Source organism: Colletotrichum chrysophilum (assembly GCF_026319265.1).
Source record: "Colletotrichum chrysophilum strain AFK26 chromosome Unknown scaffold_215, whole genome shotgun sequence".
Taxonomy (NCBI): Eukaryota; Fungi; Ascomycota; class Sordariomycetes; order Glomerellales; family Glomerellaceae; genus Colletotrichum; species Colletotrichum chrysophilum.
Genome location: NW_026517502.1, coordinates 1 through 21756, shown reverse-complemented (window position 1 = coordinate 21756; position 21756 = coordinate 1). Strand labels below are relative to the sequence as shown.

Below are 21756 nucleotides of genomic sequence, written 5' to 3'. Positions count from 1 at the left end.
AGCCAATTGACTTCCCATCCCCGATCGATTGCACCATACCACAAGCCACAAGGGGGTAGGAAGCTGTGGTAAATGGGCATAGCTGCAGTATAACGCGGGCCCTCTGATCTGCTACTCGGGTTGAGTACCCGCCCCACGTATTCGTTGGCCATGGTACTGTGTGTGATACGTTTACTTGATGGCCGCTTTCAGGACAACTGTGGGAGCGATTTAACGACGGCTGGGCACCACTTGCTCCAGCATTTCCTATACTAACATGAAGTAATGCGAACTAATCGGTTGTGCTCGCGATATTGCTGGCACAGAGGGTAGATGTCTCTGACGGTATCTGCTACGCTACAAGAGCTAGTTATACCAGAAGTTTTCGAGCCTCTTTTCTAACGTCTGCCAGAATGAGGGATGATCAGATTTGCTCAGAGCCACTCCAAAATGATAAAATTGGTCACGCATGACACGGTAGCCCTGTGCAGGAGAAATTATGTCCGACAGAGCGTAAATTCATATTGCTACATAATCGTCCTGTGCCGTTGGTCTGTTATTGCTCCGTCTACATGTCTCGAATACTGAGAGCTTCAAAATCCAAGCTGACTGCCTCTTCGTGACTCTCGGTGTCATTCTGGTCCCAGTCAAACAAACCAGAAACGTCGAGCATCTGAAGGCCTGGGATGGTGATCAGTGTTATTCATAGTATATCGCATATGCGTCACGGCCTAGAATGATCAGTCGCATTGCTTATTACCGGTCATACTAGCCATTTCAAGCTGTCCATTCTGTGCTGTCGGCTGTTGCTTGCCTATCTGTGGGCCGACCACTGTATATTCAGCAGCGCATTACATGTCGCTAAGTCTCACCCACAGCAAGCCTGTTAACTAGGTTTATTAGTCCCTAGTAACACTTCACTTTCACTCCGCTTATAATTGCTGAGGGACCCGTTTAGCGATGGGTAATCCCGCACCCCGTCCTCATGAACCACACCCGTCTGCCAAGCCGCAACGATGAACGACAAGGACGACAAGGACCAGTCACTTCTACAGCTTAGCCGGCACCATCGCACGTCCATCGTCTCGCAGCTCGTCAACATAGGCAGTAAGTGCAACCAGCAAGAGCATGTTAAGTTTCGCCGCTTCATCAGCAGCCTCCAGTGTCTCCAGCCCAGAGGCTCGGAGATGCGCCGCCGGTCGATAAACGCTTTCCGCCAGCGGCAGTACGTCGCGCTGTCCTACACCTGGACTCCGTCGAAGCACGAAAACCCGGAATCCGGGTGGTACTCCATCGAAGACTGGGACGATGAGTATCAACCCTCGTCGGTCCGGAAATGCATCCTCGACCGCGTCCTCTGTTATATGCGCCACACCGGCGTCCGCTTCCTTTGGATCGATGCCCATTGCATTCGTCAAGACACATGCGTCATCGACGATTGTGCTCGCCACTCTCACTGCGTCGAGAAACGCAACGCCATACAAGCCATGGACCTCGTCTACCAGCTCAGCGAGCACCCCGTGGCATTGCTGGGCCGGCCGCTGAAGACCGAATCCGAGTTATACCTCCTTAGGCGAATCCTCTCGGGGGCCCTTGTCGACGGCGATCGCAAGTTTCAGGTTTCTACAGTGACAGTTGTTCAGGTGGCGAGGACGGCACTGCTGCTGCTCAGCAAGATCACGCAGGACAGCTGGTGGTGTCGTGCCTGGACATTCCAGGAGCACTACCGCGGCGGAACGCATATGCAGTTGTTGATCCGCCACGACCCGTCCCTGGAGCCGCAGAAGCGGCGCCATAGCGTATTCGGCAGAATATCGGGCGAGCTGTGCATACCGTTCATCATGTTCTCCACGCAGGCGACGCGGCTGTGCCTGGCGCTTCGCGGGCTGGCAGGGCTGTCGCCGCCGGACGCGAAGCGGATCGATGGCGTGCTCCGAGCAGCCGGAAGATATGGACTCACGGTACACAGCTCAAGCTCCATGACCCCAACGGTAATCGACGATATCGAGGCGCGCGAGTTGTCGAAGCCATGGGACCGGCTTGCCATTATAGCCAACTGCTGTCAATACCCAGTGCGGTTGGACGGCGGAGCGCTCAGCCGGCAGGGTCAAAGCCTCAGTTTATCAGTGCTAGCCATGTGTCTACTCAACGGCGAGATCCTCAACAACGGCAACAATAACACGTCATCAATAGCCGAGCTAACAACTTCAGAATTTCTCAACAAGATGATGTTCCGGCAATTCAACGCGCCTGAAGACGACATGCGGAAATTGACTTTTAACAAAGGCTGCCGGCTGACCGGCGTGGAGTTGATAGCGGGCGGCATCGCAACAAAAGGCCACCTGTGGAAGCTGGGCCCTATCATCGATACCGCAACGTTCCGGCGGGAGTTGCCGTGGGTCGAAGATCCGAGGGGTCGTTTAACACTGAATGCGCGGAAGCGCTTGCTGCAGCTTGTGTTTTGCTTATATGATCTGGACTGCGACTGGCTCGCCGACCGAATCCGCGAGCACCTCGACGCTGACGTCGACGCCGCCGGGGAAGAGCACCGCTCCTTTACCGACATGCATCTTCACCGCATGGCTGCCGAGCTAGCGACGGCGATCCTGGCCCGCCGGAAGCTGAGGCTAGGTAGGATTTGGAACGACTCAGAGCAGCCAGCGCTGTATCGCGCCATTTTCGTGTGCTCAGACCTAGGCGACGACGGAGCGTACCCGCCCGCGGCTTTCGCCTTCACATCGGCATGGGAGGGCGTTCCTGGCTCGCAGACATACGATGCTAACGATATCGACCGCCACGTCTCTCTCGAGGTCGAAAAGGGGGGATCACTAGGCAGCAGCGGCGTGCCGCAACTCCGCGTCCGCAGGTGGCTGCTGGGCATGTGTTTTTGGGGTGGTTGTCGGTGCATTAAGGTGGTGTTTCCCTGGCCGCGAGCGCTGCAGGCACTTAAACCGTGGCTAACGAGACGGAGGGATCTGGCGGCAGACCCCCATCCAACTATTTTCCGCTTCACTTCGGAGGTAGACTCTTTTTATCCACTGAAGATGTCAAAAAAGCCCGTAGAGCCACGTAAAACTACAAAACCTCTCGAATTTAATCACAGTCTTCTTATATATGATCACACCGACGCGCCATCTAGTAACCTTGCCCTCTTAGTCCCACTACAACCTACGATAGACGACTGCAGCCTGGCGAAGACTCTGTCATTAGGTGCTAGTAACACCGACGAGAAGTTGTTTCCCCATTGCAGCCCTAAGAACAGCAAACGGCGACGGATAGCGTAAAATTTCGCGGGGAGACCCAGCGTGCTTGAGGTTACTCAAATGCTATCTTCGTCTTCCCACGCGCTGCTCGGGCCAACTAGGCCACCTAAACTCCTACAGAAAGCCAAAGATGGTCAGCGAGGCGACGGGAAAATGCCAATCAAATGCCACGTCATGACCGCCTGCAGTCAGCCACACCGAATACCGAATGAACCAACACTATGCCAGCAAATCCATACAGGGTTGCAGTTGAATGCTGCTGGATCCTGAAAGACGCATATGCACTTCCAAAGTGGCAGTGCCTGCGTTGCCATTGTGGTCAGAAACGCGTCAGGGCTTACAGAGTGCAAACATATCGACGACGACTTGGACAAACCTCGGCCACTAATCTAGCCCGGGCGGGCCTTCACCAGTCGCAAACTAGCAGCATGCAAGTCGCAGACAACTGCAGGAGGGGCCTCACCAACGACGGTGAAGAGTTAGCTCGCTAAGCCTTTTATGATGTCGCCTCATATACTACCCGAGGTGGAGTGAGGAGTGGGATTGCTGGTTGCACCTCCGTTCGGGAAGTCCTCCAAAGTGCATATTCATCTCAAATCCAGCCGCAACCTTGAGCAACCCTGACCTAAATTGCTATATCACTCATGTGGACGCCTCCAAAATGCTCTTCGTAATGCAGCCAAGCTTACTTCCACTCCCTGCTGCTGCGAGCAAGACTTGCGGCTAGACATCACTGCGTGCAACAACCAAGCAGAGCGCAATTTGACATGCAAAGTCACCATCGTAATCTAGCTTGACCCTCCGCGCTTACCCAGACGCCATGTCGGCGACTCCGCTTGATATTGCGGACTGTGGCGGTCTTAACTGCGAGGCATGCCAAGCTGCGATTTTGATCCAGATAACCGCCAACGACGAGGCAGAACAGATCGGCGAAGGTACTACGGCTACGTCTCCACGCAAGGCAGATATCGGTGGCTCGTCTCGCACATCCCGCCTCTTAGCCTGCGCCGCAGCTGAGTGTCAGCGACGCGGACGCTCCAGTATAAATCTGTGCAGGGCACCATGGCCAGGCGGCTTGGCAAGATCCATCACCAACAAGCGGCAGGGAAACTACAAGGGCTGTTCTGCACAAACATCTCAGCAGTGCCAGTGTACATCCGGCGGGGGGGGGGGGGGGGGGATCCCCACAGTAGCAAGCTGCCACCACCACACTAAGGGAAGCTATACCGCTCGTTGCACACCATCCCTTCACCTATCGCAGAGTTAACAACAATGTTACCTTGCTACTTCGCTGTCTCACCGAATTCCGCCTCATTTAACAGAGCTCACGCCAGCCACTTACGTACCTCCATGCAGTCGGATCCCATGGAGACTGACCTGCAGTCGCCTAGTTCCCAACCAGGCGGCCAACGAAAGGGAATATATCCAAATCGCCCTCCCTGCTTTTCCAATTCCAAATGCAATAACACCTTTTGTTAAGACCGCAGCAGACCAGAAGTTATTCGAGGTCCTTATCTTCCACACCTAATCGAGAAGGCGACCAACGACAAGTGACTGCCATTCGGTGTGTGTCATGTAAGACGGATTTGGCGACTTAAACTGGCCACACCAGCCCCAAGCTGCATTCGAAGGCTATGAATTATATTTCGTGCTGAGGAGGCATGACTTAGTACCAAGAGCAGGCTGTAATTGTTGGCGTTGTTTATGGGGTACTGAGTATCACGGAATGACGTAAAGTTGAGAATTGAAGATAAAGATACGGAGGCCTCCCAGAAGTTTGAATCACTCAGAACATCCAAGCCTGGCACATTGGGACTCCAAACGTCTCTGGGTTTATTGAAATACAACGAGGGGCTAGCATTCCCCCACAATCAATCATGTCTTCAGTTCCGCCACAGCGTTTTGCCCTGCTTGTCGGTGTTGATCTGTATTTAAACGACGGGTCGAGGAGACATTCAGATGGCAACGCCGTGTCCCTCAAAAACCTCGACGGCTGCGTCAAAGATGTACAGGCCATTCGGGACTTTCTCTATCAAGAACTTCAACTCGATAAACCATCCGTTCTTACATCCTCCCCGGCTGTTTTAACGGAAAACGAACCTGCGAGGCCGGCCGAGCCACTCGATTGTTGGCCTACATTTGCCAACATTAAAAGGGAATTCGACATCGTGTATAATGGAGCGAGGGCCGGCGATTTTTTCTATTTCCACTTCTCGGGACACGGTGCTGAACTGCAACCAATTGACGGATCTCCCGATGCCAGTCCAAGGGAACCGTCTCTGCTGACAGCCGACTTTTGCTGCGGAAACCCTGCCGTGCGCGGATGGCAGCTGAACAAATGGCTGGAAAGACTCAGCGACAAGCATGTTCATATTGTGGTCACTATTGACAGCTGCCACTCTGGCGGCGCCTGGCGTAATGACGACCACATGCGCACCCCGGTTGGTTGGACCACGGTTCTCAACCTTCCCACTGACAGAGCGGCTGCCGAAGAGGCCGAGTTCCGGTCAGTTCTTCGGGATGGTGAGTTGGAGAAGTGTTGGTCCATCGCCCCGGACCGGCTCACGGTGATGACGGCTTGCGAAAGCCACGAAAAGGCCTCGGACAGAACTATCGACAACCAAGTGGGCGGGGCGTTTACCCACGCGCTCCTGGGTTACTTGAAGCAGCAGCCAGTTTCATCGAGTAGGACGTATCGCGTCATTCGCGATCATATTGCGAATCAAGTTTCGGGACAGAATCCAAGGGTTTTTGGACGGGACAGGCTCCTCTTTTTGGGGACTGAGGAGCCTTTTTCAGCCACGCCTTTGGTTGGGAAAATCGAAGAGGGAATGGTCCACCTTCCAATTGGAAGGGTCCACGGTGTTCAGCGAGGATCTAAGTTTACATTCCCGCCGACTGGGGATGTCTTTGTTGTTGATGTTGTTGATGAGTTTCAGTGCCGCGCAACTGGCAAGCCGAAAATTATGGAGGTACTAAGGGAGCATATTTTCCAGGTCTTTCCATCCAAGTGGAACTTCGGCGAAGATAAACTCCACGTTCTTGTCAATCTCCAACTTGGTAATGCGTTTTCAACAACACTGCGTGGATACCTTGAGGACCGGATCGCCAGCGACATTGAAATTATCCAGCAAGGAGCAAGTGACAACAGCAACGACAGCAACTGCGCCGTGCTGAGACTCGAACACCGGGGGGATAATGGCATTGACATCTTCGGGCCCGCCTCTTTAATCGGTTACGAAGGTCCTGTACGGGGCTTGAACGTTTGCGGAAACAACATCGAGCTTGCGATTACATCCGCTGCAACTCTGGCACACCTAGCCCGTTTTGAACAGATTCTCAATCTTCGCAGCCAGACATGCAAGGAAAAAGCACCGTTTGAATTCACAATGGTACCCGAGAATGCTGCCGCAACGCCCCCATTCTCAAATGGCCAGAAATTCAACTTCGCTCTCAGGAACACAGGGGACGCCAAGCTGTATTTCACAGTCGTGGTTCTAGGTCCTGGGTTCCATGTGCGGCAGCTTTTCCCTACCCAGGACTCTCCAGAAACGCTGCATGCAAACGAGACACGATCTTTTGCGTTTGGTATCACTATCCCGGACGAGCTTAAGAGAGATCAGGTGGCGGACAGCGGACTTACGCACAGAGACATCATCCGCACTATTATTACAAGGAGTGAGCCACTTTCATGGAGGAGTCTGGAGCTGCCCGACATTTGGAATGCCTCGCAGGTAGAGCATACGCGTGTAGGTGAGCCAGGAAGGGACGCAACGCTAGTGCAAGGCGGTTTCGCTTGTTGGATGGAGGACGAGGAGATACTTACACGCTCTGTGTGAGGAGGTATTTAATCAAGGACCATATGCGTATGGACGCCTAACTCATATTTTTTGTATATGGCTTAGTTTCACTTATTCTCACAGTGGGATTATTTCGCTGAGACTAAAACCGTTCTATCAGCAACTGGAGAACTATTCGTGGGGTGGCGAAGGCGATACAGAGTTTCTCCGTCATTCTCGGGCGATTCCGCGTCGAAGTCGGTCGCTGGATTCAACATGAGCGCCTGCACGATGCCAGTCCCCCAAATACAGGAACAGGAAAGACCTCAACTGTCTCCTTTGACAATGATGTGTTCATTTTCCTAAGAAATCAAACTCACAATGCATCCCTGGAGAGCATGACATGAACAAACGGGCTTTCGCCTGATTAGTTACCAAGGTACAGTATGTTACCTTGATCTCGGCAATACGGTCAAAAACCGGCCGTGAAGACACCTGTCAATCTTTGATACATTTTAATCCACAAATAGTCATACATTAATCTATCTACGGCTATCTTACGTGGGTAACAACAGAAAAGCAAAAGCATGCCCAATCTTCTGAAACGAATCCATCACCTCCACGATGGTTCCCATCACCACCGCTTGCTGTGCGTGTCGCTGGTTTATTAAGTTTCGGCAGTTCTAGCATATCGAAGGAGGTCAGATGGGAGGTCACAAATACGACTATTGCATCGTTGCAGTAGAGCTGCCCTTTGTCCGTCGTCTCCGTAGGGACTTCCATCCTAAGCTTCCACGTCTTTTTGGCCATTCCTGTAGACGTTTGATCCCCCTGAGGCCGAGGAACCACGTCATGATTCGCTTCAAAAATATTTTCAACCTGCTGATTGGGACCCATGTCAAATATGTAGACATAAAGCTCCCTGTCTCCCATGTTCTCTGCGGTCAAGGTGACTAAGTCGCGATGATACACTTGCACTGAGGACCCAGGATAGAAAGTATCTCCCGAGGGACCAACAAGAGAAATAGCGAATGATTGCTGGAAAGAGGTTTTCGGTGTTTCGTTCGCCAAGTCTTTGACCATCGTGAACTTGGCCAAGTGCTGGATGATATCACAAACCTGGTCCGGCGCCGTTCTTACCTGTGCTATTGCAGGGACACCGACAGTCTCGTTGGTTGATTGTTCTGAAATCTCGTAGTTGTTACCTTTGGATCTGACGGCAAATGCAAAAGGGGATTCGTTCTCCTCAACAGCGCATAACGATCGTTCTCTGAGAGCTGCGACTAACTCCTCCCGAAACGGAATGTCCCTGGGAACTTGCACAGGATATTTGTTGAGATAATTCCTTGTGAGTGCGACAGCGGTCCACCAAGTTTGAGTGCCCATACTTGCAGGGTCCATGACTTCTAGAGTTGACTGAAGTGCTCCAGCGTAGGTGACCGTGGCAACGCACAATTTTTGAGAAGCTGCGAAGGTGCTTTCTAGAGAGTCGTAGGGAGACATGGCGAAGCGGTCCCCGTTGCAAATGCCCTGGGCTAGGCCGGCTTGCAACTGAAAGGTTCCGTTTCCTTGATTTATCGCCTGGATTGAAATGACCTGGGCCTCTGAAAAGGTGTTGCTGAAGAAGCATTTGTCCCGGTTGCCGTAAAGCATGGGATTCTGCTGCGGCCAGTATTTCTTGAATCTGGCGCATAGATGGCGGTAGATGTAACCTTGCTTCCTCCCAAGGCCTCCAAATCCAGTCAAGGTTCTGAGAAGGAAATAAGACAGCGCACCGTGTCGCTCCCCATCTGGGAGTTGGATCTCTCTCGCTTTTTCGTGAGGACCACACGCCGTAATGATTGTGTATCCATCCGGATCCATTAGCCAATTATCCCGCATAGAGATATCGCGGTGGGATGGGGGTGTCTCGTTTCCCTCGGAACCAAGTGTCGTAGGATACTCCGCGTCTGTACTGGGGTTGTAACGGAGATAGCGGACGGAGGAGTCATCGCGATACAAGCTCCCAGAAAAGCAGCAGTCGAGAACGAGTGAGACGTGAAGTTTCTTGACGACGAGGTCCCGAAGGAGCAGGGCAAAATCGACTCCACGAAGGTACCTGACACCGGTTTTTTGGATATTCCCCAGCAGGTCCAGAGCCAAATCCCCCGCAGGTTCTGTCCTGGTTCCATGGCCGGAGTAATGTATGTGAATGTGATCGCCGGGTCTTGCAATGGAAGCAACTTCTTCAATCTTCGGGATGATATTCTCAAACGTTGGCCAGAGGCTTGGATCTTCGACTGGCAGTGATGACCCCGTGTCTCTAGGCGGGCTTGCGGTAAACGCGTGCACCCGAGCCTCGGGCTTCACACGCTTCAGATATTTCGCGATCTCTTGGACATCTCGGACGCAGCCTTTGAGAGGAGCGTCCTTGTAAAAATCGATGCCGATCAGGATAGCAGAGTAATCTGTGTTTTTACGACTGCTGTCCATGTGGCTCTCTGCTGTAAAGCTGGCAACGGGGGAGCACATATCGAGGTAGCGGGTTGGGAAAGAATGTTGCGGTGGGATCAACGAGGTCGGATACGATCGATTTGGATCTTATTCCGAATAACTTCTGCTTTGGTAGGTTTGACAGGAAGTGATCTCAGATCAGCGACTAATTGTGGGTATGAGTGGTAGGCCATGCGGTCCTCGTGTGTTCAGCATTTCTGTTTGTTGCTGATTTGCAGTCTCTCCCGATAACCACGTCATTTGTGCTGACACCCTGGCTCGGGCTTCACCATCGGCCGCAGCAGATGGGTCCTGTACCACGCAGCTACAAGTCTTGCATTGGCTGGGAGTGATCTACCCGCAGTTCTTGTTACGCACCTGAAGCCTGGTCACAGCATGGTCCACTCCTGTGTGCCTGGACTTTCCAGCACAATCCGATGATAACCTCTGTCGATGGATAGGTTACATCCACTAGTGGCTGGCTCACACTGCAGGCGTTCCGCATCTTGTGACGCGTGTACACAGGCGAAAACACATCAGTAAGCCCGGTGCGGAGTAGAGCCAGTCATAATTAGGGCCAAGATATTCAGAGCAGTAGAAAAGCAACAAGCAACATTCACCTGGATAAATTATGCAGAGCCATCTCTGTGCCCCCCTGAGAGAGTTCTAACCGACTGTCCCCGCCTCTGGCTGCGACATACATTCTATGCCTGTTCCAAGTCTTTCTCATCTATTTGCTCACCCCTCTTAACAGACTGGCCATCCTGGGTGCAGATGGTGTACTTCCCCGCGGCAGGCACAGATTCGATAGCAAAGGGACCTTCCTTTCCACCACCTGCAGTGCGTAGGTACACGGAATCACCCACTCTAAACTTGTTATTCTGTCCGCAAATCTCAGCGGGATCTTATGACGAAGGAGATGACAGCTTACCGTATGGGCCGATACAATCCTGGCGCGGCCTTCGTCTTCATCGCATATGAAGAATTTCGGGCTCTCGCACCTGGTCGCACAGCGTGAGTGGTAGTTTCGAAGTATGGTATAGATCGTGCTTGCCTGGTGGGAGTGCTCATTGCGGAGGTGGTGTGGTGGGAGCGTTTTTTCTGTATTTGGGCCTCTGCCTGTCATTCGCGAGTCTCTTTACCCTCCATTGTCGTTGGCTGCCTTTGCTTTTGTAATTCCCTTTGGAGCCGCAGTATGCCTTGCCCTCCGACGTCGACCCCGCCAAGTGCATGCGGTGCGCAACCCTCGCTGCATTGCTGCCTGAAGTAGGCTCACCGCATTAGCTCTGTCGGAGCAATGTGTACCTCAAATGCATCAGCATAACGTCCGAAATGGCGCCACGACCTGAAATAACACAACACCACTGCTATGGCTTTAGAAAGCGAAGAATAATCGGCGTCTTTCACAAACGCAAAGTCAGGCATCTACGGCGAACCACAATGCAGCGCCTTCGATCTTTCAGCACTGGCTGGAAAGTGCCGTCATATAGGCAAAACCCAGTGGATTTGGAACTGGGATGCCAGACGACCAACGTACGGCAAGGAAAGAAAAGTAAGACTGTCCCTGAGACTTACGGGCTCTGGCTCACATACCTAGTTGAGGATTACAGGGCTGGATACCCTCGGTTTGCTGCTCTCATAGCAGCTAGCGATTCCTTTTTTACTTTCAGGCGTTTCCTGCGGCTCCGCGCCCGAATCCTTTTGCTGAAACAAGACCACCTGTCTGTTCTCGAGGAACAACTGGACCAGCTCGATGAGAACGAGGGGTCGCCCTTATTTCTCGGAAGAAGTCGATGCGACAAAAATGATGCTCGCCACTCTCTCCTTCGTGAGATAGAACAGTGTCTAGCCGATTACGGTTCATGCCACCTACCGTTCTTTACAGATCTAGTCTGACAATCTCCAGATTCCTTCTGTGATCAGACGCGCCGGACACTCAGTTTGAGTCCTGCAGGCCCCAGGGATGTTCTAAGTTTGCGAAATTGGGTTGAAGATACCAGCTGCTTGAGCAGAAATGAAACAGCGTACCTAGAAGAGACCGCGGATCTAGCTGCTATAGCTACCCCAAAAGACAGCGCGATGGAAAAACTGGAAGATTGGGTGGAGGATAAACTCATTCAATATCATCGAGGATTCCGCAAGGTAACGAGTGCCTTCCAAAGCAGAATGTCAGCTCACGAGAGAAACAGAGTTCCCTCCACGATGTGTCAAATGATACGAATGTGTACATCTATTCCGGCTCTTTGATCAAACAAAGCGCTCGAGCGCTGATGCTTTTTCTGGTTACGGGCCTTATCCTCACACCGGTAGTAATCTGCATCGTCGTCGACAGCGTTGTGGCTCGAGTATTCGTGATCATCATTTCCACGGTTTCGTACCTATTCATACTGTCCCGATTGACGAACTCAAGGATGATGGAACTCATACTAGCAGGAGCCACGTATGTTTACTCCCCACTTTGGACGATCGAACTGACCGGGCAGGTTTGCCACTGTCCTCACTGTTTTCGTTTCCGGCGAAACCACTTCGGCAGGTTCAGCTGCCACGGTAACATAGGGGCATGTGAGCTGGCGTTGTAGAGGGAAGATCATAAACTGAAATAAACAGCAGTGTCGCGAAAGTTTCCTTTGGGGTGCTGAGAATTGCTGGCAAATTCCCAGTCGAAGGTAGCGGAAACTCGGGCAACTCACAACCGTAAAACTCGCTAAAGGGAAGGAATGAAAGACTCAGCAATGATTCGGAGCCTTTGGATCAATAACGCCTTCGCAAGGTAGTCAATTAGGTACAGAAGTGGTTACAGAGTTAAGGAAATTGAATTAAATCGATTCACCCATTGCTTACCACTATGTAGTTGCGTGGAAGAAGAGCAATACAGAATATATTCAATTAACAATAATAAAGTACTGCCTGTCTTACGAATTCAAACGCCGTAATGAACATAGGGAACCCATGTCGGCGTGCCCCGCACTGCATCTGTGATCAAAACCGCATCCCGTTTCTGCTTCACCCCCGAACATCCCACCTTACCAACCCACTGGTCTCGTATCGTTCTCATAGCATAGTGGAGCCCGTGAGCTACTGACTTATCACTGAACTGCTTCTCACTCATAAACTCATACGTTATCCTTGCTATGTCTACACACAGCGCATCGTCGACTGCCCAAAGCGTGCCTATCACGTGCCGGAACCCTGCCAGTTGGAATGCACTCGTGAGGTGGATGCTCTCATCCACAGACTTATCGTCCTGAATCTGGCCAGTCCCGCAGGCCGAGAGGTAGGCGAGAAATGGCGAAGTGGAGCGAAGATTGGTCTTGTCGAGAAGGTTCCCGACAGAGAGTGGGTTATGCTCCCAATCCTCAAGAAGTAAGCAGCTCTGAAGTGGATCTGTTGGATGTGTGCTGCCGTGTCCAGCGAAATGAAAGACTTGACAGGTATTCAGGTCGTCCAGGACTGGTTTTTGGTAGGGTTGTGGTTGACGATATGGCACCCCTATTAAGGTACAGATACCCCGCACTCTGTCCACCTCGTTAGCTGCGTGATGGAGATCACTCTGTGATGGTGTCTTTTCCATAGCAACGAGGACGACTTGTAGGTCCTGATTTGCTGTTGGCTTTTGGGGCTGTTGGCGGGTGTTAATAATCGACTTAATGGATGAGCTGTACGACGAGACAACTCGATCAAGTACTGTTTCTGAATTGCCCTGGAGATGATATCCGGCCGCATGGAGTGGAAACCTAACGAGAGGTCCTGTGGGAATCCACCATACATGGGGCCAAGAGTCGTCATTTGGTGGAGTTTTGGTAAAGCCTAAAGCGTCCAGCACAGGCTTAGCCACAACCGTCCAGAGCCAGCTCAGAGTTTCAAGAGACTTGGATTGGCTAGTTTTGACGAGAATGTCTTCGCGGGTAAGCTGGTGTAACTGCAAAGCCTGAAGTCCGACCTTCTCGATAATCAAAGCGTCACAGCGGTGACGACTGACGTTGATAATGACGATAGGACCCTGGGCTGCAGCCTCCTGCATCTGGGTCTCCGTTGCGGCCACGAGGAACGTCTCAAAACCAGGCTGGTGGCGGATGTTATTAAGTTGGGCGGTCATCCGGCTGCTTGCCTGGTGGCGTTGATCAGCTATGGCGGAAGATGATGCGGAAGGCGTTGTAACTGGTGAAGTGATATCAGCAGAACGAGTTGATACTGGTGCGTCGAGTAGGTCACGGAGGTCGACAAATGATTTAGCTAGATTCGGGTGCTCTTTCTCCAGTGACGAAAGGTCGGTGCGGATGTCCTGCAGCCAGCGCTGCCGCTAAAGCCAATCTATCAATCAAACTTCCAAACAAATCAAACAACTGAGGCTATTGCCAACTATCAATCAAACAACTTCTGACCCCCCGGATTTGATATATTGGGTTGGTTTGGCTTGGCGTATCATATAAGCTTGCATATATGGAATGGGATGCCATTATCGCGAATATTCACGCCCATCGCGGTCAGCTTTCTTTTTCTGTATGCAGCACTATTAATCCTGACAGCTTTGCGACGTTCTTTTCTGCCCTCCTGGCTGTATTTCCTCTTGAGGTAATACTCCTGAGTGATCTATGACTCCTATCGACATTGGATATGGGTATAAAAGCACTGGAATCGCCCTCTTGCTATGTCTCTTCTTCTTCTTCGTCATGCCTCACAAGCAGCCAACATCAGCAACATCGCTAACACTCTGGGCTTGCCTACCTTTGCTATGATGACTTCAACTGTACGTCAGCTACCCACCCCTCCCCTCTCCCTGGCCCTATATAAGGGCGTTCCCATCCATTCAGGAAGCTCTTCTTCTGCAGGCATGATGATGTCTTGGTTTCATAACTAACGATGCTATTCACAGATGCTGTCCCCCACTCCTCTGACTACCAACGCACTTCAACTGCTTTGATCCCCCTCCAGAGTCGCAACTCAAGTGGCTAACAGTCTCTCTGTTGTTCTTCCCTCGAATCCATCCATCTTCAACCTCCCTACGATCATATGGCAGAACAAGAGATATGTGGTTGAGGAGTAGCTGGCCTGTAAAGGAGGCAGGGGGAGGAAGAGTTAGATCAAGGACTATAGGGTCTTCCTTATTAAACTTTATGATGAGGGGCTAGCTGGTGCTTACCGGTGCTGTTAATAATATGATAGTAAAGGAAAGCCAGAGTTCTTTGCTGCTACTGCTTCTAGCTCTGCAGCAGACCATCTTCGCAGGTATATATTTGTCCTTTGGTATAATTATTATTAACTGGTTTATACACAGATGCCATCAAGTCTCACAATAGGGTTCTGCTACCGATGAGACAAGCTCAGGAGAGACTCTCCACAGCTCAGAACAAAGCATTCGTTCATCAAAGAGGAGGAAGATCTCCCATATACCCAAGTTGAAAGTGACTACTGTCAGAGATCTCTGTCTCTCCACCATCATCACCAACGATCTACTATTCAACCACTTTCAAGATAGCTTCGTTCAACAGCTTCTATGACTCCATAACTCCTCTCTAGTTGGTCAGGTGCTATGGGGTAGGACTTCAATGATGGACCATCTTCCCGTTCTCTTTTCTAGGGGGCAATCTTACGTTAAGGATGAACTCCAAAGTGCCCTCACTAAGATCCATATTAGGTTTGATCTGTGGACGTCACCCAACAATTACGCCTACCTTGCAGTCACTGCCCACTTCATTAACAGTATGGGCCAGCACCAATCTCGTCTCATCGCCTTCAACCACATGAGCGGCGATCACAGCGGTCCCAACATATCCAACAACATCTACGAGACTCTTCAGCAATGGGATATCACTGGCCAAGTGGGTGTGGTGGCCTGTGACAACGCCAGCAACAACGATACCTGCATCTCTGCCCTCTTTAGGAGACTTAACCCTATGATGGATCAGGGGGACTATCAGGCAAGGAGAATGCGATGCTGCGGCCACATACTCAACCTGGTGGCATGAGCCCTTCTTTTTGGTGCTGATCGCAAAGTCTTTGAGGCTGAGTCACTCTTCTACCAGTCTGTCCATTATGAGGAGGAAGATCTGAAACTCTGGAGGAAGACCGGGCCTGTTGGTAAGCTTCGTAACATTGTTAAGTTCATCAGGGCTTCCCCTCAGCGATCTGAGCGATTCAGGAAAGCAGCCCAAGAGGTTGATGCTGGGTCAGACTTCGAGCTATTCAGCCAGGGTTCCCAGGAGTCATATCTTCTTCTCAACAACGAGACGAGATGGAATTCCACCTACCTCATGATCCATCGAGCTCTCCAGAAGAGGGCAGAGATTGAGACCTACATCAACTAGGTCCAGGAGCAGGAAAACGCCAGCAAAAGGATACCTGACGATAACCTTCTTTCTCCAGAAGATTGGAAAGTCTTGGTTGAAGTCAAGGCTATCCTTGAGCCCTTCTACCTGCAGACGAAGAGGATGGAGGGGTGGGGAAAGGGGGATGGGCATGGTTGTCTCTGGGAAGTCATGATTGGTATGGAGTACCTCCTTGAGCATCTTGAGGAGTGGAAGAGTCTATACAACTCTATACTCCACCCTGTTGATTCTCAACTGGAAGATGAGTCGTCTATGATCAGTCTAGTTGCTGAGAAAGAGTCTCCACTATCACAGACTCGATCAGGGCGTCCCATTCGATCGTTAGTTAACGGTTAGACCCAGCCTCTTTAGGAATCTCTATTTCCACAACATGTGAGAGAGGACTGGAGTCAACATACTGCTCGGTTCAGAGGTCTCTCTTCCTCGTACCAGGAACACCTCCGTACTTCTGTTGAGTTGGCTTGGCAGAAGCTCTCCTGCTACTATATAAAGTTGGAGGAGTCTCCCTTATTTGCTGCTTCTGTTATTCTCCACCCTTCACTTGGTATCTCATACCTTGAGGCAGTCTAAGATGAAGGGGTTCAGCTTGAGTGGGTTCGTGATGCAAAGAAGGGGCTCAGGGACTACTTTGACCATTGGTATAGGTCCGAGGAAGAGTCTGATGACTCTATGGCTGTTCTTGAGATCATACTTCCATCCCATGAAGACAGCCACTTCAGGCAATGGGTGCAGAGTAGACGAAGTTGTGAGACTTCTCGACAGCAGGATGAGCTGGAGACGTACCTCAGGCAACCTCCTACATCTACGGAAGATCCTGTTAAGTGGTGGAGAGACCACCAGTCAACGTATCCTCTACTCAGTAGACTAGCTCTTGATGTGTTGGCAATACCAGCCATGGCTGCTGACTGTGAGAGGGCATTCAGTACTGCGAAGCTGACCCTGACGTCGCAAAGGCACTCAATGAAGCCTCAGACTATGGGTCAGCTGCAGTTGACAAAAAATTGGCTGAAAAGGAAAGCCATGCCTATGGGGGTTGAGATTGGCTCACATATTGCATCATGAATAGTTGTGAATAGCTTCACTTATTTCCTAATTGGGTAACTAGTATAGGCGTCGTTGGGTCACGTGTTCTGTGGATTTGTTTGATATATTGGCCAATAGGGCAAATCAACCAATCTTGGGGAAAAGGCAGTCAAATTAGTCAAATCTTGGCGTTGATTTGTTTGTTTGCTTTGGCGGCAGCGCTGCCTGCAGCGAACTCGCAATCACACCGCGGCCGGTTTCAAGAAGCTCGATAGCAGGTAGAGGGCCTTGGCCAACGTAGAGGGCGACAGCAGCAGCGTCCGAGGCCAGCCCAACAGCCTGTGATAGAAGGTGTTGCTTATCGGCGGATTGCAGGGAAAATGGGGCGGAAAGGGGTACTAGGCTGATGGCTGTCTGGGTAATATGATATGCTTCTAGACCATCCTGTAGAGTGGCTTGATGGGAAAGTAGACTCCTGCTGGCAAAGATGCGGGTACTGGTAACAGCGCCCACGGAATTCAAGGCAGTGGCGTAGACTTTTTGGGATTCTCTCAGATCCGTCATCGCGCTAATGCGGGAGTATCTGTCGCCAAGTCTGCCTCCAAGGTTGTTTAACCACACAGCCTGGTTGGGATGGTCTTCTGGAGTGGCCTCAACAGCTTGTCTAGCAATGCGAATGGCCTCTTTGAGGTCCACCATCGCGCCAGTGCGTGAGTATCTGTCGCCAAGTGTGACTCCAAGGTTATTTAACCACCTAGCCCAGTCGGGATGGTCTTCTGGAGTGGCCTCAACAGCTTGTTTAGCAATGCGAATGGCCTCTTCGAGATCCACCATCACGCCAGTGCGGGAGTATCTGTCGTACAACCGGTTTCCAAGGTCATATAAGATTGTAGCCTGAGTGGAGTGATCTTCTGACACCAGTTGCATTGTTGAACTCATGATATGTATGGTCTCGTCTATATCGACAACCCCCACCCCGTTAGCGTTCCTATCGTCTTCATTATTAAGTCCAATGTGAGGTTCAGGGGACAGGCTTTGATGTCTGGCTTTCGCATACACCAACACCTCTATCTTCCAAACTGTGTTCACCCAGCCGGGGTATCTTGCCAGAGGATATACCCCAATAACTGAGCCCTCGGCATAGGACAAAGATTCCAGCCATGCGTGGACGTCGCTATCATCCCCTTCGGCTGGCACACCCAGGGTCCACTGGTTGGTGTGGCATCGCACAACGGTTGAGGCTCGCACATTTCTCTGGAACTCAAGCAACTTGCTCTGGGTCTCTTGTGCCGGTGTTGATTCTTCAACAAGGCCAATCGAGAACCAGGTGTGTGAATTAGCGTAGACGTCTTCTGTTTTCAGATGGTCGTCGCACCATCCTACGGGTTTTTGTTAGATACGAGCTCTATAATGCTATAATGCGACTTAGCCTGACTCGCCTTGATCGTTGGACCATATTTTGATGACCAGGCGCTGTAGCTGTCCAGGCCCTAGCTTGAAAGTGAGGTATGGATCCTTCGGTGTATCTTTGTCAAAACTCTCCCGGTGTGTCTTGGTGAATACCTGCGGTTCGAAAAGCCCGTCTGTTGCCATGGTTTCTGTGAATGGCTTCAGACCGGGAAAACAACTGACTTCGGCATTCTTACGAGTGGCCAACATGCTGAGGCTTCACCACTTTGATAAGCAGCGACTGACTCTCTGCTTGTCCCCTCAGTATCCATGCAATCGCTCTTGGCTCCCTCCCGCACTTGTCGGTGTTGGAACCGTGACAAGGTAGCCAGTCTAGCGACATTTTCAGGGCTGTCCAGTTTGCAACGTGTTCATGCACGCCGTCAGCAACACTCAGCTACCTGTTCACATGCCTGCTATGTCGGAAGATGACCAATGGGTGGCTTAGAGACTTTGCTAAAGGCAGTGATCGTCCGTTTTTCGGTGTGACCTATCGGGCCAGCCGACAAGGCTGGTAGGTATAGAGGACGGAGAGTATCGCCAAGCAGATGATGGAGGTCACTTTCTGACCCTTTCTGACCAGACCGGCGAGCTGACTCCGCCCACGAATACACACCGTGTCGCTCGGCAGCCCAACTGGCACCTCTGCCGCCTCTAGATCAATGTTCTTCATGCGGGGTGCAGATGACTTGCAGTTGAACGTTGTCCATGACGTAAAATTGGACATGTTATCCTCATGATGTAGGGACTGGACCCGCCTTGCAGCCATTGGGTGTATGTAATGGCGACATGCAGGACGCGCATAGGTCATCCCCGACAGGCAAATAAACTGTTCAACAGATGCCCTGTTGGCTGGGAACAAGAGCGAACCATCGCCAGGCAACCAGACATACTTGTTCCCACCAATTATACCTCCTGTTGCTGCATTTCGAGATGCAATAGGTCCACCTCGGTGTGATCTATCAGTTATGCCGACAGTAGCCGACACCACTTCATTTGAACAAGGATGCTCTCTTGCCGCTCGAAGCCTCCCATGCTCGCTACACACTCTGTGCCGCTGAGCTGCAGCAGCCATATTACCGTGGGTGGTACGAAGCAGGCTGAGAATGATATTTTGAGTACGTATGTCGTCAAGCCAAGCTGCGGGGCTTTAGTCCATACCACCTTTGAGCCCACACTGGTTTCTAGCGTGGAACTTGTGCACTAACAAGTGAGACCATAGGCCATGCGGGGTCTTGGGGAGATAATTATGAGGTGGGCGATAGGGAGCACTGTGGAAACCCTCCTGCCCATTTCGCTTTGGGTTTAGATCACGCTCATCTCAGTCATCCGGTACATGGAGGTGCAATGATAAACGTACTGCGGGCCAGCACGGGCCAGAAGCGGGAGTGGAGAACACTGAGCACAGGCACAAACTGATGTATCCCATCGAGTGCGAGATGACGTCGGTACATACATAATCCACTTTTCTCCAAATCTGCCCCTTTCTAGAGCTTTTGATTTGCGGGAATAAAAGGGAATAAGTCGGATTAAAGCATAATTTGTTACTACCCCGCATATGCTTGTACCGATGTCATCTCGCACTCGATGGGATAGTGAATGAAGGATTTCTGCAAGGAATTTGGTGTTTTGCATGCTTCAGTACTACAGTAACACCAGCATGCCGAGAAATCTTTTGAGACTCATGGAAAGCCTTCCGGGTCGGATTGGCTGCCTGATCATAAGCCAAGAGAAAGAACGCCTGGTCAGCAACAGGAACAAGGCAAGGATGGCCAAAAGTTAAGTGGAGTAAACGAATGAAACGAGCGCGGTATGCCGGTGATAAGTGAGCCGAAGGTGAGCGTCACCCCCTGTATGTCCAGGCTTTCAACCAGAATGTGGCACAGGCTGGCAAACCGTTATTTGTCGGGCGATTACCACTCAGCGACGACTGCGAGGGACGGGTAATAGAGTAGTTTAGTGGAGAAAACACTTCGGGTATGCGTCAGCGTGCTGCTTTTCATTCACCTCTACATAGCTCGATTCTCCTACGGCTTTGTTTCGTTGCTAAACTCGTGTGCATAATTCAGTTTGGCCACTCTTCTTCCAGCAACATATCAAGAACCCCGGAAGACCGCGGAAACTTCTGTCCCCAAGAGTCATGGCCACAGGCAACCTTCACGAGCCTCGGGTGTTCACTAAGACACACCGGGAGGATTTCAACCAAGGCACACCGAAACATCCTTACCTCACTTTCAATCTGGGGCCTGGAGAGCTCCAGCGCTTGGTCGTAAAAATATGGTCTAATGATCAAGGTCAGCCAACGTCAACCCTTTGTCCTGATGAGTTTTATTTAATTAGGATATCCAGGGTGGTGCGACGACCATCTGAAAACAGAAGACCCCTACGCTAATTCACACACCTGGTTCTCGCTTGGCGTTGTTGAAGAATCGACACCGGCACAGGTGACCCAGAGCGAGTTGCTTGAGTTCCAGCGAAATGTGCGAGCCTCAACCGTTGTGCGATGCCACACCAACCAGTGGACCCTGGGTGTGCCAGCCGAAGGGGATGATAGCGACGTCCACGCATGGCTGGAATCTTTGTCCTATGCCGAGGGCTCAGTTATCAGGGTGTATCCTCTGGCAAGATACCCCAGCTGGGTGAACACGGTTTGGAAGATGGAGGTGTTGGTGTATGCGAAAGCCAGACATCAAAGCCTGTCCCCTGAACCTCACATTGGACTTAATAATGAAGACGATAGGAACGCTAATGGGGTGAGGGTTGTCGATATAGACGAGACCATACATATCATGAGTTCAACAATGCAACTGGTGTCAGAAGATCACTCCACTCAGGCTACAATCTTATATGACCTTGAAAACCGGTTGTACGACAGATACTGCCGCACTGGCGCGATGGCAGATCTCGAAGAGGCCATTCGCATTGCTAGACAAGCTGTTGAGGCCACTCCAGAAGACCATCCAGACCGGGCTGGGTTGTTAAACAACCTTGGAATCAGACTTCGCGATAGATACTCCCGCACTGGCGCGATGGCAGATCTCGAAGAGGCTATTCGCACTGCCAAACAAGCTGTTGAGGCCACTCCAGAAGACCGTCCCGACCGGGCTGGGTTGTTAAACAACCTTGGAGTCATACTTGGCAACAGATACTCCCGCACTGGCGCGATAGCGGATCTCGAAGAGGCCATTCGCACTGCCAAACAAGCTGTTGAGGCCACTCCAGAAGACCATCCCAACCGGACTATATATTTGAACAACCTTGGAGCCACACTTGGCCGCAGATACTCACGCACTGGCGCGATAGCGGATCTCGAAGAGGCCATTCGCATTGCCAGACAAGCTGTTGAGGCCACTCCAGAAGACCATCCCCACTGGGCTGGGCAGTTAAACAGCCTTGGACTCAGACTTGGCGACAGATACTCACGCACTGGCGCGATGGCGGATCTCGAAGAGGCTATCCGCATCG

General features: G+C 51.4%; 2 protein-coding genes across 2 annotated transcripts; both read left to right on the top strand.

Moving 5' to 3' along the window:
* Window positions 1-995: 995 nt before the first annotated feature.
* On the top strand, window positions 996-3135 carry COL26b_013257 (uncharacterized protein; the record flags this gene model as incomplete). The annotated part of the gene is made up of 2 exons (XM_053185878.1): window positions 996-2871; window positions 3119-3135. 2 exons carry the CDS (start codon window positions 996-998, stop codon window positions 3133-3135), a joined length of 1893 nt encoding a protein of 630 aa, XP_053030170.1.
* Window positions 3136-15195: 12060 nt separating this feature from the next.
* On the top strand, window positions 15196-15798 carry COL26b_013256 (uncharacterized protein; the record flags this gene model as incomplete). The annotated part of the gene is made up of 2 exons (XM_053185877.1): window positions 15196-15312; window positions 15517-15798. The coding sequence occupies 2 exons, from the start codon at window positions 15196-15198 to the stop codon at window positions 15796-15798; spliced, it is 399 nt and encodes a 132-aa protein (XP_053030169.1).
* Between the last annotated feature and the right edge of the window lie 5958 nt (window positions 15799-21756).